Source organism: Engraulis encrasicolus, chromosome 17 (genome assembly GCF_034702125.1).
Source record: "Engraulis encrasicolus isolate BLACKSEA-1 chromosome 17, IST_EnEncr_1.0, whole genome shotgun sequence".
In the NCBI taxonomy this organism is placed as follows: Eukaryota; Metazoa; Chordata; class Actinopteri; order Clupeiformes; family Engraulidae; genus Engraulis; species Engraulis encrasicolus.
Window position 1 is genome coordinate 51,867,299 of NC_085873.1, and position 17,919 is coordinate 51,885,217.

General features: G+C 44.8%; 1 protein-coding gene across 1 annotated transcript in view; it reads left to right on the plus strand.

Annotated features, from left to right (window-relative positions):
- Nucleotides 1-4,903: 4,903 nt before the first annotated feature.
- The window catches only part of tcerg1l (transcription elongation regulator 1 like), a 98,416-nt gene continuing 85,400 nt past the window's right edge, over nucleotides 4,904-17,919 (plus strand). The window contains exons 1-3 of the mRNA XM_063220822.1: nucleotides 4,904-5,200; nucleotides 7,897-8,046; nucleotides 10,692-10,872. Coding sequence (XP_063076892.1) covers nucleotides 4,904-5,200; nucleotides 7,897-8,046; nucleotides 10,692-10,872 — 628 coding nt within the window. The remainder of the gene's footprint in view (nucleotides 5,201-7,896; nucleotides 8,047-10,691; nucleotides 10,873-17,919) is intronic.

The window sequence follows — 17,919 nt, forward strand, 5'->3', positions numbered from 1 at the left end:
CTTCATATGATTTTACAGCTATTATATACAGTCCCAGGAAAAAGTTTGTACACCCTTTGAAATTTCTTACATTTTTGTCAAAATTGATCATAAAACATGGTCGGATCTTCCCGGAAATCTCAAGATGGAACAATCAGAGTCTGCTTTAATTAATTCCACTCAAACATTTACATGTTATCATATTTTTATTGGTCATAAGGCCATAATATTCACAGGAGAGCAGGGCATAAGTAAGTACACCCTTGCATTAAGTAGGGTTTAACCCTCAGTTAGTTACAATATCATCGACCAGACTTGTCCTGTAGTTGCAGATCAAATTAACAAAACAATCTATTTGTATCTTGTCTCCCTCTTCTTTAGAGAACTGCCTCTCGTCAGCAAGGTTTGTGGGATGTCTGGAGTGCATAGCTTTCTTGACTTCATGCCCTTTAATCTCAATTGTTTTTTGTCAGAGCTTTGGCTGGGCTATTTCAGAATGTGTATTTCATTATTATGAAGCCATTCTAAAGTCGATTTGCTTCTAAAGTATGGGTTGTTGTCACATTTCAGGACCCATACTCTTGTGTGCTTCAACTGTGTGACAGACTTCCTCACGTTTTTTCTGTAAAATATCACAATAAACTTGAGTTCATTGTTCCACTGATAATAGCAAACTGTCAAGGGCCTGAGGCAGCAATGTAGCTGCATATAATGATGCTCCCGCTACCATACTCAGAAGAGGAGATGTAACCAAGAATAGCTAAAAAGGGGATTCATTCTGCCAATCTAAAATTAATGGGGTTTCTGTCTAAAAAAATATTGCTGCACCTTTGAGGTTTGCGAAAAAGCATTTATATGCTTCATAGAATTACTGCAAAATATTCTGTAGACTAACGTTGAAACCAAAGTTGAATTGTTCAGGGGAACACACAATGTCATGTTTGGAGGAGAACTGGAGAACCACACCTTGACCAAAACATCATCTCTGCCTTTGAGTATGGTGGCGGGAGCATCATTATATGCGGCTACCTTGCTGCCTCAGGCCCTTTTCAGTTTGCTATCATCAGTGGAACAATGAACTCAGAAGTTTATCAAGATATTTTACAGAAAAAAAGTGAGGTAGTCTGTCACACAGTTGAAGCAAACAAGAGGATGGGTGCTGAAATGTGACAACAACCCATACTTTAGAAGCAAATCGACTTCAGAATGGCTTCATAATAATGAAATACACATTCTGGAATAGCCACGTCAAAGCCCTGACAAATAAACAATTGAGATTATCAGGCATGAAGTCAAGAAAGCTATGCACTCCAGACATCCCACAAACCTTGCTGACGAGAGGCAGTTTTCTAAAGAAGAGGGAGACCAGATACATCCAGATTGTTTTGTTAATCTGATCTGCAACTACAGGAAGCATCTGGTTGAGGTTATTGCGACTAACTTAGGGTTAAAACCTATTGAATGCAAGGGTGTACTTACTTATGCCTTGCTGTCCTGTGAATGTTTACATCTTATGGCAAATGAAAATATGAAAACTTGTAAATGTTTGGGTTGAATTAATTAAAGCAGACTCTGGTTGTTCCTTCTTGCGATTTCCGGGAAGATCAGACCATGTTTTATGACCAATTTTGACAGAAAGGTAAGAAATTTCAAAGGGTGTACAAACTTTTTCCTGGGACTGTATATAAAGGCACACAACACAACTGTCAGTCAGCATACCACTTTGTAGCGGATAAGCACACAGGAACACAGCAAGGATTGACCTTGTTCAATAGTGGTTTACACAACTGCAACTGCCAACTGCCACCATACTGAATGGGTGGGGAACCTTTTTCATTCAAGGGGCCACTTTAAATTGTATAAAGTCCACCAAGAGCCATACTATGAACATAAAGGATTTCCACCTGCAATGTAGGCCTATATTGAAGGTGATCACCTTCACAACAAACCCCACCTTCATCCCCTGAAAATATATTTTAATTGTATTTCAAATGTAATTTCTAAGGTACACTGTGCAGGAAATGGTCAAAAAAGGTACTGCAACTATACTGCTCATTGAAACTGGGCTGCCTATTGCCAAATTTGATATTTATATGAACGTTTACTAAGTAATAAACAAATATTTTCTAGTATGGTCCAAGTAGTCATTTTTGCAGCTAAAAGTGGCTATTTTGGGAAATTCAAAATAGCGGACCATGGAGAAGAAAGGTAGCATTAGTGAATGGGCAGCATGAATTCTGGAAATGAACAACTAAAAATCTCACACAGTGTCCCTTTAAGGTTTCTTTACAAAACGTGATATTTCATGTGAAACTGCATAACATTAAAATTATATCGGAGTCTGGATAAGACGGTCCCCGGGCCATAGGTTCCCCACCCCTAATCTACTGTACTGTATATGAACATTCCAACAGGTTCTAGGGATGGTATACCAATGATGTATACGTCAGTGTGGTATACTACTTGTATATGAACACTCCAGTAGGTTCTAGAACACTCCAACAGGTTCCAGAATGCTCCAACAGGTTCCAGAATGCTCCAACAGGTTCCAGTGTAGGGATGCAGCCAGAGATTCTTTAAGTATATGAACACTCCAACAGGTTCCAGAACACTCCAGCAGGTTCAAGGACACTCCAACAGGTTCCAGAACACTCCAGCAGGTTCCAGTGTAGGCATGGCCACATAATGGCTAGACTGATGCTCAAATTGCTGCCAAGAGCTCTGCTCTTTTCAGAGTTGAATAAAAATGTCCAAGGTGCGGAATAATAACCCTGACTCTGAAGCATCATTTAAATGCAAATAGAGTTAAAACTGCATGCTGCCCGATAAAACCAACTCCAATATCTAACCCTGACATTTGAAAACTCTCCTTTTTTGCTGAATCAATTTGACCTTCATTTTTAAGAATTATATTGGAGACGAATGTAGAGTAGAATAAAGTGGATTTACCTGATCCCCAAGGTGATGACAAGGTGTCAAGAAGCTTCCACATAATAGGCCTAGTCTACAATAAACATTGCGATCCATAGGCTACAGTACGTATAGAGACAAGAGACTTTAGAACAAGTACAAGCCGAGGGAGGAAAGACACCACACATGAGGAGAGTTGAGTAGTTGACAAAAGAAGCAAGGCAATTTGGCATTGGCTAGTGCCCATGGCAGTAATTTTGACTCTTAAAACCTTTCGTTTACCCCCCCCCCCCCCCCCCCCTCTCTCTCTCTCTCTCTCTCCCCTCCGGGGCCCTGATGTGGACTCTGCTTTGCTACGCAGGTTTGGCGTAACATTTTCAGCGAACGGAGAACACAGCGCAGCATCCAGCCTGCCATAAGGAGGAGAGGTTGTGCACTTGAGCAGGTGGCGCGCACTTGGACCCACTCCGCTTTATTTAATACCGCACAGACAGCAAACAAGTTTGTTTTTGCCTCTGTCCGTGTGTATGGAGAGGTTGAGGAGAGCATATATTATCTTACATTTTCCACACCAGCGCGCGTTTCATCACAGGGTGGTGTTTGGCTTGGCTGCATGGATGAGGCTGTAATGCAACGCAATACTGTGGCAGGCAGTCAAACATACTTGGATGATACCCACTGAGGCTCTCCCGTGAACGCCACGGAGTTCGGAGAGACAGTTGCCTCCAGGTTTATAGCTTTGAATTTCTGTGTCCACGGATGGGGCTCTTTCGCTCGTCATACCAGTCCAGAAGATTGTAAAAAAACGCTTTTGGATATTCCTGAGGACTGGGGGTATTCGGACACTATTTTCATTTGGAATAAGGAATATCATACTTGCTGACAATGGACAACTAAGCATCAAAAGAGGCTATTTGTCCATAAAAGATTTGGGTAAGTTCATTCAATATTGCCCTTTTAATTACATTGGGGCATGATACCGTTTGTTTTTAGTCTAAGTTACAACCCGTACACCATTTGGAATGTTCGCTCAACATGGATGAAGTGGACATTGGGCATTGTTTGTAATCCGTTTTGTCATTACGCCTATGCTGTAGAGTAGATCAGAGCAAAGCAGAAGAGAACCAACTTCATTTACTAAGCATACCCCCAGAGGTGTAATATTGGACACATCCTAACAAAAACAAACAAACAATAAATGGTGACGCGCGCCAAGACCCTATACGCGAATTTGCCGTTTGCCGTTTTTGGTGTATATGCCAAAAGTATTCTTCTACAATTAAAAATATGCATTTGACTGACCATGAACATGCCACGCTTTAGTTGTTGTGTTGATACTTGCATATAGGCTACTTGGCTACTGCCGTGACACTAGAGTATTCTGAACTGTGAACTGCCAGTTGTTTGAAAGCCGTAAAAAAGAGGAGCTCCTTTTCTCGTCCGTGGTGTTTTCAACATGTTGAGTGTGCGCTACCATGGAGGGATGTGCGGGATTGTCTCGCTAGTAAATCCCCCCCCATAAGGCTCGGCAGACACCGTCGTGGGTACACAGTGAAAAGTGAAAGTGCGGTATTAATTTGACACTCGGAGAGTCCCAGCATAGTGTCTTATTGTTGACTTGACACTCCATTTGTGTATGATGTCGGATGTGTGTGATCTACATGTCGGTTGTATGTAGCTTATTATTACCTATTTGTATACTGTGTTGGTGGATATGTGTGCATGTATGTGTAGGGTGCAGCTTATTAATATAATGTTTTATACTGTGTTGGATGTGTGTGTGTATGTGTGCATGTGTGGGCAGGATGTAGCTTATTTTATTTGTATACTGTGTTGGATGTTTGTGTATATGTGTGTAGGGTGTAGCTTATTAATATAATATGTTACACTGTGTTGGATGTTTGTGTGTGTGTGTGTGTGTGTGTGTGTGTGTGTGTGTGTGTGTGTGTGTGTGTGTGTGTGTGTGTGTGTGTGTGTGGGATGTGTGTGTAGGATGTGTGTGTAGGATGTAGGGATGATCCCTGTTCGGCGCTTAAAGGGTCAGCAGCCGCAGCTGTGGCAGATACAGGCGGAGCCGCCTCCGTGGGTACCGGTATGGATGATCTGCGGTACCGGGGGCTCGGGACTGTGCCGCGTGCAGGGTGCTGCCACCGTCCCCGCGCCTCTGCTGCTCTCCACGCGCCCCCCTCCGCTGCAGCAGGGGCTCTCGAGCTGGCAGCTGTCCTCCTGTGATCCACTCTCGGTCCCTTTGATACGAATTCCTCCCGCGGCAGAGCCAGCCGTCAACCAGTTCCCACTCCCAAATGGCCAGGTAATTCTGCTGCTTTAAGTGTGAAATTTGTACTTACATGGTGAATAAGCCAATGTCCACAGTGCACTTACATGGTGAATAAGCCAATGTCCACAGTGCACTTGTCATAAGATTTTTTTTTGCATGTACAGATGTGCATCGTTTTACCATAGAACTACTACATAATCACTCACAATGTGGTCACTTAAATCAAAATGACAACACATTTACAATGGAATGAATGATTAAATTGTATAAAGTTTAAGTTAGTGCATTTGTTACTTGGAGAGGAGGTTGTCCTGTGTTTACATGAAACTTGACATCTTATGCTACACTTGAGCAGAGGTGATGTGGGAGAGAGGGGTGCTGGTGGGTGGGGGTTGTAGGGTCCTGGGGGGCTGGGGGTGGTGGGTGTAGGGCCCTGAGGGGCTGGGGGCTGGTGGGCCCCGGGGGGCTGTGGGTGGGTGGTGCTGGGCCCTGGGGGGCTGGGGGTGGTGGGTGTAGGGCCCTGGAGGTGGTGGGTGTAGGGCCCTGGGGGGTGTAGTAGGGCCCTGGAGGTGGTGGGTGTAGGGCAGTGGGTTTGCAGATTGATTTGTATTCACTGTGTGCTTACAGTGTCTTGCGAGGTCTACAAGACATGCACTTTTTCTCACCGAGAGCTGAGAAGCTCCAATTTCCATGCGAGCACTAGGGCATGGAGAGGGGGCTTGATCAGGACCTCACTGGCATATTGATAATGATGTAGACCTTGACTTTTCATTGCACTAAGCAACATTTACAGGCCTTGGATTTTAAATAACCTAAGTTACAATGCATTACAATGACCTGGAGTATGGCATGGCATATGTTGTACACTTGCATGATACAGTACTGTAGATGCCATGAATTATCTGAGTCCCCTCCATGAGATTACAGCTGTAAAGTGGAGGCTTCCAGAACACTGAAAGAAGAAAAATCCGCACTCACAAACTAAGTCTCATTATTTATTTATAGATTACCACCATGCAGGGCTCTAAATTAACTTTTTCCACCACCAGCCAATTTGGCTAGTGGACATTTTTTCTTACCAGCCAAACAGAAGTTCAACTAGCCATTTTTTTTTTATCTCGCCAAAATAAACTATGCGTTAGGCTAGTTATTTTTTTTTAATTATGGTAATTTTGTTCAACAATTTCTACAACACAGATACACATAGGACTGCATACTATAGGCCTATGCCTACATAATAAGCATAGGCCTATTAAAGGCTATATATTTTTTCATTATTTTTTAACTTCTGCTTTATTTTTTACTTTCATTACTTAGGCCTAATCAATTTGATTAGTTTTTGTTCAATTCCTCTGAAAACAGCTGAATCACATCACACAAGCCACTCACATAACAGACCTTTAACATACAGTAACCAAGCACACAGCCAAACTCTCCAAAACCTCACATACGCACACTCCAAGGAAGGAGAAGAGATGAGAGGAAAAGGAGAGGAGAGAGGAGGAGCTCTTCTCTTATCTACCATGCGCAACAAAATGACAAGAAGCCTGGTTTAACTAAAAGTAAATAATATCACGGGAATCTTCGCTTCCTTTGTTACTTCCACAGCTTCGTCGTTGGTTGTTTTTTTGTTATTTGTTTTCTTTCCGATGGCGTGGGCTTTCCAACTTAGTTGCGTCAGGACTCGGAACATTTCAGAAGACAACTGAACTGACAGCTACGCTCATATTACTCTGACAGTCAGCTCTCCTCCTCTGCCCTTGTCGCTATTTCGTTCCACAACCACTCCTTTTTTAACGTCACTATTATTACGGTTACAATTACTACTAGCATTCACCAACACACAGAACCTTGCTCTAACCCCCGCCACATTATCATCACTCGCACAAAACATAGGCATAATCTGCGTTAGTCATTTATTGAAATGGTCAGGGCCTCGCTGCTTCAAAAAGGCAGCCTGTTACAGCAAGGTTCAGCCTAGTAATAATAGCAGTAGTGACGTTAAAAAGGTTGTAGCGAAATCGACGAGAGCATAGGAGGAGAGCTGCCTGTCAGAATAGTGTGAGCGTAGCTGACAGAAGGCTGGTCGTCTGAAATGTTTTCAATGCTGGCGCGCGCAACAGCATGGAGTTGCCGCTTGCTGCACTGGAAAGCCCACGGTGGGAGGCTACCTCGTGACGCTAGTGTCCATGGGTAATGTAGGAAATCTCGCCTTAAGGGCTCTGCATACTTAACGTGCGCACGTTCGTCATAGCAGCGGTTTACCGTTCATAATTTACTGTACTCGGGCGCTACTGGCCAAATTGGCGGGTAGGTATTTTTTTCTACTAGCCAAAATGAATTTTCACCCGTGTTTGGCGGGTTGGCGTGTGTTAATTTAGAGCCCTGCCACCATGTCCAAAAGCAAACGCGTTTCGGCTATCAAGCCTTCATCAGTGCGTGGTACGCGCACCCAAAGACATTCATTTTTTCCAAGAAGTTGAGCGCGCGTTCTTTGACAACTTGAAGGCTTCCAGAACACTAAACACACATATGGCTGAAAGGTCTTAGAAGCAGCTGATGTGTGGAAGCAACTTAAACCAAAAAAACTCTTTTTATCTGCATTATCTGAACAAATTGTTATTTTAATTTCCCCAGTCATCCCTAGTTATACAAGGTTAAATATGCACTGTTTATTTTTGTTGTTGTTGTTGTTTACACTGGGTATTTCTGTTTTTGTGCCATTGTAGCTTGATCTGCCATCAAGGCCACATGTGTTGGGATTTCAGCCGTCTGCGAGTGTGGAGCTGGTGCCTGTGTTTCCTCGGGTGTACCGCACGGTCCTCCACCCGCACCTCAGGAAGGGCTGGCTCGAGAAGAGGAGGCTACCAGAATACAAGGTGAACCCTCACATCAGGAAGGGCTGGCTCGAGAAGAGAAGACTCCCAGACTACAAGGTGAACCCGCACCTCAAGAAGGGCTGGCTCGAGAAGAGGAGGCTCCCAGAGTACAAGGTGAACCCTCTGAAGGTTGGATGTGGCTGCAAACATCTTCTAGTTGGCTAGAGTAAAATACATCAAGCCTGCATTGTTCCTGGATCCATGTGACGTCAGGTGAACGCCTCTTTAGGAGATCTTATGGTGCATTCCAGTCCCAAATCATCCTAGTAGGAGATCGCATTTATCCAACCTCCTACTACGAAAAACGCTCTGGAACGCCAGTCGAAGTGGGAGCTCCAACTATCGAGGTCGGAGTGACTCGCACTACTCCCACCTCAACAAATTGAAGTCGGATAATAATGGCGGCCCCCATGGAGCCGTTATTTAAAATGTCAATAAATAGTGAAACTCCATTTCTCTTTTGTGCAGCTGTTCTAAACACAGCAATTTTTACTCAGCATAAACTTCGTGTTATTACAAGATATTGTGTCAACATAAATGTAACATATGACAGAGTAATAATTATTGTGGCTTTTTTGGCTCGTATCAAAACACCTCGCTAAAGTCAGCTGAACGGCGGCGGTTGCCATGGATGTAGAACTTCCAATTCAACTGTCAGGAACGGCAGCTGAAATATCCAGGTAGGATAAGTGTGATCTCCTACTAGGATGATTTGGGACTGGAATGCACCATTAGGTTAGGACACCTTTGGGGACTGAAGGTTGAGAATAAATGGAGTTCCCTTAGTGCTGTAGATGGCGGTAGCACACATCTTATGCAAGCCACCACCAAACACCACAGAAAGAGAAGGAGGAGGGGACAACGCCCCCTTAGGAGACCGAACTAAAGCGCACTCCTTTGCATTGGGTAGCCGTGGTTTGGGGGATCTTACTCTACTAGAAGATGTGGTCTGTGGTATCTTAGTCAAAGTTTTAGCTGCAAGCCTTTTGAAGCTTGAAAAATGACGTCTTAACTTCTGAAGTTGTATTTTTTGAAGTGGGATTCAGAGGCTATTAACTTGTGTGGAGTGGGCCTTTAGGCCTGCTAGATCATCTGATTCCCACTTCAGAAGAAATATTATCTCAGATGAAGATACTAAACATTTCCAAGCTCCAAACAGATGGCCAGTTGCCTCTAAGACTGAAAGTCTTTTGACTAAGACTGGACATGTGTACATGCTGCTGTTGTTGGACTATAGCAGGGGTGGGGAACCTTTGGACTATAGCAGGGGTGGGGAACCTTTGGCCTACAGCAGGGGGGAACCTTTGGACTATAGCAGAGGGGGAACCTTTGGACTATAGCAGGAATGGGGAACCTTTGGACTATAGCAGGAATGGGGAACCTTTGGACTATAGCAGGAATGGGGAACCTTTGGACTATAGCAGGAATGGGGAACCTTTGGACTATAGCAGGAATGGGGAACCTTTGGACTATAGCAGGAATGGGGAACCTTTGGACTATAGCAGAGGAGGGAACCTATGACCTAGAGGAGGGGGTGGGAACCTTTGGACTACAGCAGGGGAGGGGAACCTTTGGACTACAGCAGGGGAGGGGAACCTTTGGACTACAGCAGGGGAGGGGAACCTTTGGACTATAGCCGGGGTGGGGAACCTTTGGACTATAGCAGGGGGGGAACCTAAGGCTCGGCCAGGGAACGTTTGCGGCCTCTGAGGCTGTCTTATCCGCCACCCCGATGCCATTTTACTATTATGCAGCTTCACATGAAATATGACAAGTTTTGTTAAGAAATCTTAGAAATCACATTACAATGAAATTATAATTGTCGGGGACCTAGTGAAGGCGAGGTTTATTGTAAAGGTGACCGACCTCAATAAAGCCCTAAAATGCAGGGGGAAATCCTGGTTTGTGTGCACAGTATGGCCCTTGGAGGACTTTATGAAATTTGAAAATTTGAAGTGGCCCCTCGAATGAGAAACGTTCCCGTACAGTGTTGCCAGATTTTCTACGACAAATAAGCGGAAAATAAGCCCAAAAGAAGCGACTGACGGGGCCCAAAAGAAGCGACTGACGGGGCCCAAAAGAAGCGACTGACGGGCGTTGAGAAACAAGCCCAAAAGAAGCGACTGACGGTTATTGGAAAATAAGCCCAAAATAAGCGACTGACGGGCGTCGTGAAAACAAGTGCAAAAGAAGCGACCAAAGGGGTGGGTCGTCAGTCGCGTGCCTATAGGGAAGACCTTGCTCTTTGCGGGGGTCTGCATGGCAGCTAAAATCACCACAGGTGACCACAGAAAAAAGTGGGAGTTAACAATGCTGTAGTAGGGTCACTTGTGAGGATGAGTGATTAAAAAACGAGTTGCCATTGAGAAACATATCCAAATCACCGGCAGAGCAGGAGAAAACAGCAAGCCCAACCCTGAAAAGAACAAGCCCAAAATAACCGCAACCCTCGACTTTACCAAATTTAAAGCAACTGCTCAAAAAAAGAAGGCCAAGGATGCTTATAATAAGCGGACTTGGCAACTCTGGTCCCGGAGGAGCAGAGTGTGTGGCATTTTCTTTATTTTCTTTCACATTTGCATCCAAAAGAAGCACCTCAGCACCTCAAGAGAGACTTCATTGGTGTGTGATACCTTTTTTTACAGGTCTACCTGAACAACACTCTGGCTCTGGAGACCACCTGGTTCGCTCCTGAAGAAATAGGAATTTTCCAGCGGCAAGAGAAGCCCGTGCTGGTGACAAATCAAATGGCCAGGAGGATATCTAGGCCAGCCGCTGCCTCCAGGAACCTCCACACTCTACTGGTGTCACCGCGACGCATAGCAGGTCTGTGTTGGGAATTTATCACCGCCCTTTTCAAACCCCACCACACACACACACACACACACACACACACACACACACGCATGTGCACGCGCACACACACACACACGCACGCACGCACGCATGTGCACGCGCACACACACACACACACGCACGCATGTGCACGCGCACACACACACACACACACACACACACACATGCACACACACGCACGTGCACGCGCACACACACACACACACTCTCTCTCTCTCTCTCTCTCTCTCTCTCTCTCTCTCTCTCTCTCTCTCTCTCTCTCTCTCTCTCTCTCTCACACACACACCCCAACACACACCAGCCACCACCCTCCTATTCGTATTAGCTCTCCACGGGCATCATGCATTTTTAAACAGGAGAGCTATTACACCCACAGACTGTCATCGCTATGAAACAGTAGGAAACGTTAGGAAACGACCGGCGAAACCCTTGGAAGCATTGGAAGTCCTGGTGTGATGATAGGTAGGTCGAGGTGGCGGTCAAGGGGTCACTTGCCACAGGCCCAGGGAGAGTGGGGGCCCAGAATTGGGATCCTCATTACATTGCATGTGTTGGGTGTGGGTGGCCCTTCACGTGACTTTGTTCCGGGCCCTGCCAAAGCGGCCCTGACCTTGTATCTTGAACGTAAGCCATCAGGAGCACACAGTGCAGGAGCAGAGGCGTGAGGGAGTGCGAACACACTGCGTGTTGCAGGTACTTATGCATTCATGGCCAATGAGGACACACGGAGATGCACAGAGAGCGGGCAAACTTTACGTACTTGTCTCTTTAATATTTCATCAAATGGAAATTTATTATGTTTTGCTCGTTGGTTCACAACGTGCAAACACACCACGACACACGGGAGCTGTTTTGTTGCCTGTCCATCTCGAAAATAGAAAATCACGCAACCGTTTTTTCGAAAAAACATGCTCTGGTGGAGCATTTCCCATTTCATTCCAACCTGCATCCATTTCCCTTTGCATGAGAAAATGTATCAGAAAATACTCCAGCTTATGTGAGTCACAGGAGACACAAGCAGCTGTAATTTTCCTTCCTGGGAACCAGGCGTGCATTCAAATCATGTGGAAGGTACTTTCTATCACATAAACATTAAAGGTATAAATATAGTAACAATTCGAGCATATCCTGATGTTCATGAAAAAGGGTCCTCTTTTGGTTGTTCCTGTACTATAGTATATCCGTGCAGTAGTCTTTTCAAGGGACACCTATGGATTTGAATGAACAGTCGAGTCCATTACATGTCTTTTAATGGCTTTGTGTTTTGGTCCTGTGTGGTTGGAGTGAGATTGTTTTATGACGCAGTGAAACCCATCGAGGCATCGACCCTCTGTTTCCCTTCAACCCAGCTACTTAAAAATGAGTTAATTAGATCAAAAACACAATTTATTGAATAGGTCTAACCTTTAATGAATAACAATAGTTAATAGTACGTAGGCCCACAGCAGGCTACTGCACTGAAACACTGAGCTGGGGCCTCATGTACGAAGCTCACTTACGGACAAAAAATCTACTTAAGTTGTTTTCCACGGTCACGGTCAGATGTACTAAAACAGACTAGGCGTGGAAAACTGCGGATCTCCACGCGAATTTCAGGGCTGCTGTGGAAGTTTCCGTAAGCATGGAAGTTGCCGTAAGTGGTGCATTGCGTCTTTTTGGCGGCACACAGAGGTATGCAGCGCAAGTACATGTGTTGTACGCGGTCGGAAATATTGCAGAGATGCAGCCAGTTAAACGTGGATTTTAATTTTGAGGTACGAACCTATTGTTGAGGCAGCTGGTTAAAATGAAGTGGACTCATGAAACTATCGTGGAATTAGGCTACAACGAAATTGGATGCCCATCAGCAGTATTATTTCAAGTAGGCCCTATTTGGCAGCTATTAAACATTGAATATTTTCTGGATCTGCGATGTGTCTTTCTCGCATGTGTTAGGAACGTCCTCACTGCAGTGCTTGTCTTTCTCTTTTAATAAGGCGACTGTAAAATTAGTCCATCAATTAACAGGTGATTTTATAGGCTAACTGAGTAGGCCTATTGGCTGCAAGTTATTCATACATGTGGCGTAGCCTATGTGTACATGTGTCATCTTTCATATTTATAGGCCTACCCGACATAGCCTAAATGTTTATTTCTCGGAAACCTTGGCGACTGCCTCATCGCAATGTGTTTTCATGTAATGCCTTGTAAATATCAATTGTTGGGAAACCTGCATTGTAGTACTGCAGTAGGCTATAATATGACAGTTTTTCTGCAGTCCTCACATTAAGTAGGCTATTACCAATGCCTGATTTTATACACACGCCAAAGTAATTTTGTTTGGCTTCTAAATTGGCTACCTCCGAAACTGCGCCTTCACCTTGCATCATGAAATGTATTTCCCGCGTTCCCCTTCCCGCGTTCCCTTTCCAATTCTTTCAACCAATGAATGCACACGAATGGGTCTGTTCATACTAATTAGAATATTCATATAGAATATTTAAGGGAGGAGACAAGGCGGAGACTTGGGCCCGCGTGTGCTCGTGCATGTGCGCAAGATTTCACGGCAAAACCTGGTTACGCACTTATTGATACATCCAGATTTTTTTGACCGTAAGTCACTTTCAGGATTTTCGCGTCCGCACTTTCTTGGTAGGAAATCCACACACTTCTTTGTACATGAGGCCCCTGGAATGAAAAGTCCCAATCTTAGAAATCTCAACACTGGACGAGTCCTAATGTTATATGCTGACTTTGAATTGTGCCTTTAGTGTATGTTTACTTATCTCTACCTGTATAGTACCCTCAATGTATACATTTAATGAAGTGCTGTGTAATCATCTATGGTAGATCAAGGTACCTCTTAAAAAATATCTGATGTCCGAATGGAACAATGTGGGTTGCATAAAGACAAAAATAATACATTGATCGATACAAATAGTTATCCTCTCCCATTGTTTTCTCATAATTAGATACAGTATACACTGGGCATCACTGCTCTTCAAATTCCATGGCACAGCAAGTGTCAAGGTGACTTCCTGGTGGTTTTGGAGGAAGAACATTATTGATCCTGTCTTTGCACTGTTGCTCCCTTTAGTTTATCATGGACGACAGCACCCCCACCCACTGTAATAATATGTAGCTGTTGCCTCCTTTAGTCAATCATGGACAACACCACCCCCACCACCCACTGTAATAACCTTCAGCTGTTGCCTCCTTTAGTTTATCATGGATGACACCACCACCCCCACCACCCACTGTAATAGTATGCAGCTATTGCTCCCTTTAGTTTATCATGGACGACACCACCACCACCACAGTAATAATGTGCAGCTGTTGCCTCCTTTAGTTTATCATGGACGACAGCACCACCCCCCCCCCCCCCCCTCACCATAATAACCTGCAATGTTTCACTCCAAATTAATCAGGTCCAGTCCCTGTCTGATCCATTCAGCGCGTGCCAGTCTGGCGTTTCATCACTATATTTTAGTAAACAAATATCTGTGTCTTGTGATGACTGCGTGGCCATTTCCAGCTCTGATGGACCATTTTCTCTCAAGGCGGGCCAGCTCATCTGAAATTGGACGCGTTTTAAAGCCATGCTATATCTCATCCACCACAGCGGGCGTGTGGTGGTGGCCTTTCACAAACAATGCTGTGCAAACAATGTGTCCCTCTGAGCAGGAGATAGGCAGTGTTTATTTCAGGCATTATTTCTGTATTTGTTTTTTTTGGTTTTTTTGTATTCCAGCTGATGTGATTGCCCAATGACTCCATGCATAAAGGATGTGTCTTACAAACACAATATGCTAGCAGCAATCAAACCCTATTGTAGTATAATGGAAATAGAACATTCGGCATATGAAAAAAGACTCTGACCACTATAATATAACTCATTATTTATGGATATGAAATTGTTCTTTTTCACACAAAGGCCTTGAATGGAGCTGGATCTGTGGCTAAGCTGTGGCCAAGCAGGAAAACCTGCCAATGGTGTAAAGATGTATAATTAACTTCTCAGTTGTACAAAACGAATGTTAGTCTCATGTAGTTGGAAAGGTCATATTCAGGAAGTGCTATATGCTGTTTGCTATCTGGGTTTCCTATTTCTTATTCCTATTTACTGCTTTAACACAACCAAGATGTTTTAAGTTGTCAGACCCTAAAGCTCTGTGCTGTTAGAAACTCAAAAATGATACTGTCTTCTAAAAGGGCCATCTTCCCACACATGACTACCCTCCAGAACTGTGTCCCCCCCCTCCCCCCACACACTCACCTTGAACCCCATATCTCTCAATGCACCACATTTTCAACCTCTGGATAGTGACGGCACCTAATGAAATGTGAAAAGTCACTTTGAACTGAACCCCCCCACCCTTGTCAAGAAATTGGAGGCAGGTGCTGGAAAATTGAGACGGGCGTTGATTGGTCGATTGGGAATGAACCAGTGAAGCGTTGTGGTACTTGCTGGAATGCCGCCGTGCTTCTCTCTCTCTCCTTAGGAGGCCTTAGGAGACTCTGAGGGCCCATCACCGGGAGCTGGCACTCTAAACGCCCTCTTATGAAGAGCGTTCATGGTCCAGGTCTCTCACTGTGAAAACCCAATATCCAAAATGGGAAAGAGATGGAAAACAGATTGATTGTGTCATGGTGAAAAGGATTCAATAACTGGGTTCAATTTCATTCACCTGTGAAAGAGAAACAAAAGACAAGACACACAGAGAGACATAAATGGGCAATTTCTTAGATGGAGGTTTCTACTATTGGAACGTAATGTTTTAGTAAACATTCTTTTCATGAATATTTACTAAATAATATAAACTAATATTTGCAAGAAGGACATTGAGAAGATCCACCTTTTCATGTATGACAAGACCTACTTTCCTAGTCATAATGAATACTTGATAGAATTTGATGGTGGTGATAAGTATTCATGAAACAGAACAGGTTCAGCATGAATTCTGGAAATATTATTACACAGTGACACCTTAAAAGTGGGATTTCTGCAGTGTATTGTACCATATGTGGGGTAGCACAACGTAACACTGAGCCCCCTCTCAGTCTGCACAACTTGCAGCATCATGAATATTTCTGTGTACTGCTGATCTGAGAATGTTAAGTAGAGCATGTCACCCGTAAGTGATTCTCTGCATCTCAACGAGGGTGTATCGCCTTGCATACAGTTTAGCGCCAGTTCAAAGCCCGTTAGTTTCCGAGCCCACAGAGAAGTGTTAATTAGCAGCTGCCCGGTTTTGAAGCCCATTGTGTGCGCTCATTGATCAGAAGACGTGAATGAGCTCTATTGCCCTACTCCGGAAAACCCATATTTCCTGCGTTGCCAGAGGAAGAGCTGTGTAGTGTGGAGTGGAGTGAGGAGTGTAGTGTAGCGTAGAGTGTGTAGTGTAGCATGTTATGGGTGTAGTTTAGTGTGGAGTGTAGTGTGTGTAGTTTAGTGTGGAGTGGTGTGTAGTGTAGTGTAGTGTAGTGTGTAGTGGTGTGTTTAGTGTGGAGTGTAGTGTGTGTAGTTTAGTGTGGAGTGGAGTGTGGAGGGTGTAGTGTAATGTGGAGTGGAGTGTGTAGTGTAGCATGGAGTGTGTGTAGTTTAGTGTGGAGTGTGTAGTGTGGAGTGTAGTGAGGAGTGGAGTGGAGTGTAGTGTAATGTGGAGTGTGCGTGTTGCAGTGCAAGAGTGTAGTGTGTGGTGGTGTGTAGTATGTAGACTGTACAGTATGTAGTTTGTAGTGTGTAGTGGAGTGTAGTGTGTAGTGTAGTTGTATGTAGTGTGTAGTGTGCAGTGTCTACTGTAGTGTGTAGTGTATAGTGGTGTGTAGTGGGCTGCTTGTGATGAATTGAGAGGAGGCTGTGTAATCTGCTCTCTCTTTGAGGTGGAGCAACTCCTCAACCCCACCACCACCACCCCACCCCAGCCCACCCCATGCCCCCCATGAACACCCCCTCAATACCCCCCACCCACCACCACCACCACCGCACTCCTCCCCTCCCCTCAAACCCCCACCTGTCCAACCTCTCCACCCCACCACCCCCACCCCACCCCTTTTACCTTCGTATCAGCCCCCCCACCCCACCTTTTCAGCCCCCCCACCCCTCCGACCTCTTCCCTTGACCCTCGTACCATCACCCCCACCCCACCTTGTCAGTATTCACCCCCTCAACCCTCTCATCATCAACCCCCAACCCAACCCTTCGACCTGCATATCAACACCCCCCCACCCCCCGCCCCACTTTGTCAGCCGGGGCTCTCAGCTCCTCATAGATTAGTGTGGAAAAACTCATCCAGGAATGGATTTGTGCTGATCCATTTTTTATTTGGTCTTACAGTGAACAAAGGGCCTTCAGTATTAGCATTCAGGCTTTGTTCAGGCAAACACTTTTCATTACTAGCCTGTGGAGGGAAGAGGGGTGGGTTGAGGAGGGGTGGGGGTGCTTTGCAGAGTTGTAAGTGAACATAAAGGTGCTGTGAAAAATAGAATTAAATACATTTTCCCTCGAAGACGACAACACAGCATAGATGCTTTTGCCAGTTCATTATAGGGACTAAAGAAAAGCAGCATGGATCCTTTTGCCAGTCCATTATAGGGACTACATCAACACATCCATCCATATGCTTTTGCCAGTTCATTATAGGGGCGATGCAAGGGGGACCTACCGAAGACACTGCAACAGCACAGAGAGCAGTCACTCTGATGGATATACAGTACAGGAGTATAGAGGGGGAGCAGAGGAAAGAGAGGCCAGCACAATGTATTTACAGTACAGGAGTATAGCTGGGGAGCAGAGGAAAGAGAGGCCAGCATCATGTTCTCATCTGCTTCTTTCAGCACCGTGTTTCAGCACCACACCCGCAATGGACAGCTCTCATTTGTTTCAGCACCACATCCATAATGGACAGCTCCCCTTTGTTACAGCTCCCCTGCATCTCAGCAGTACATACGTAATGGACAGCTCCCCTGCATCTCAGCACTACATACGTAATGGACAGCTCCACTATGTTTCAGTACCAAGTCCGTAATGGACAGCTG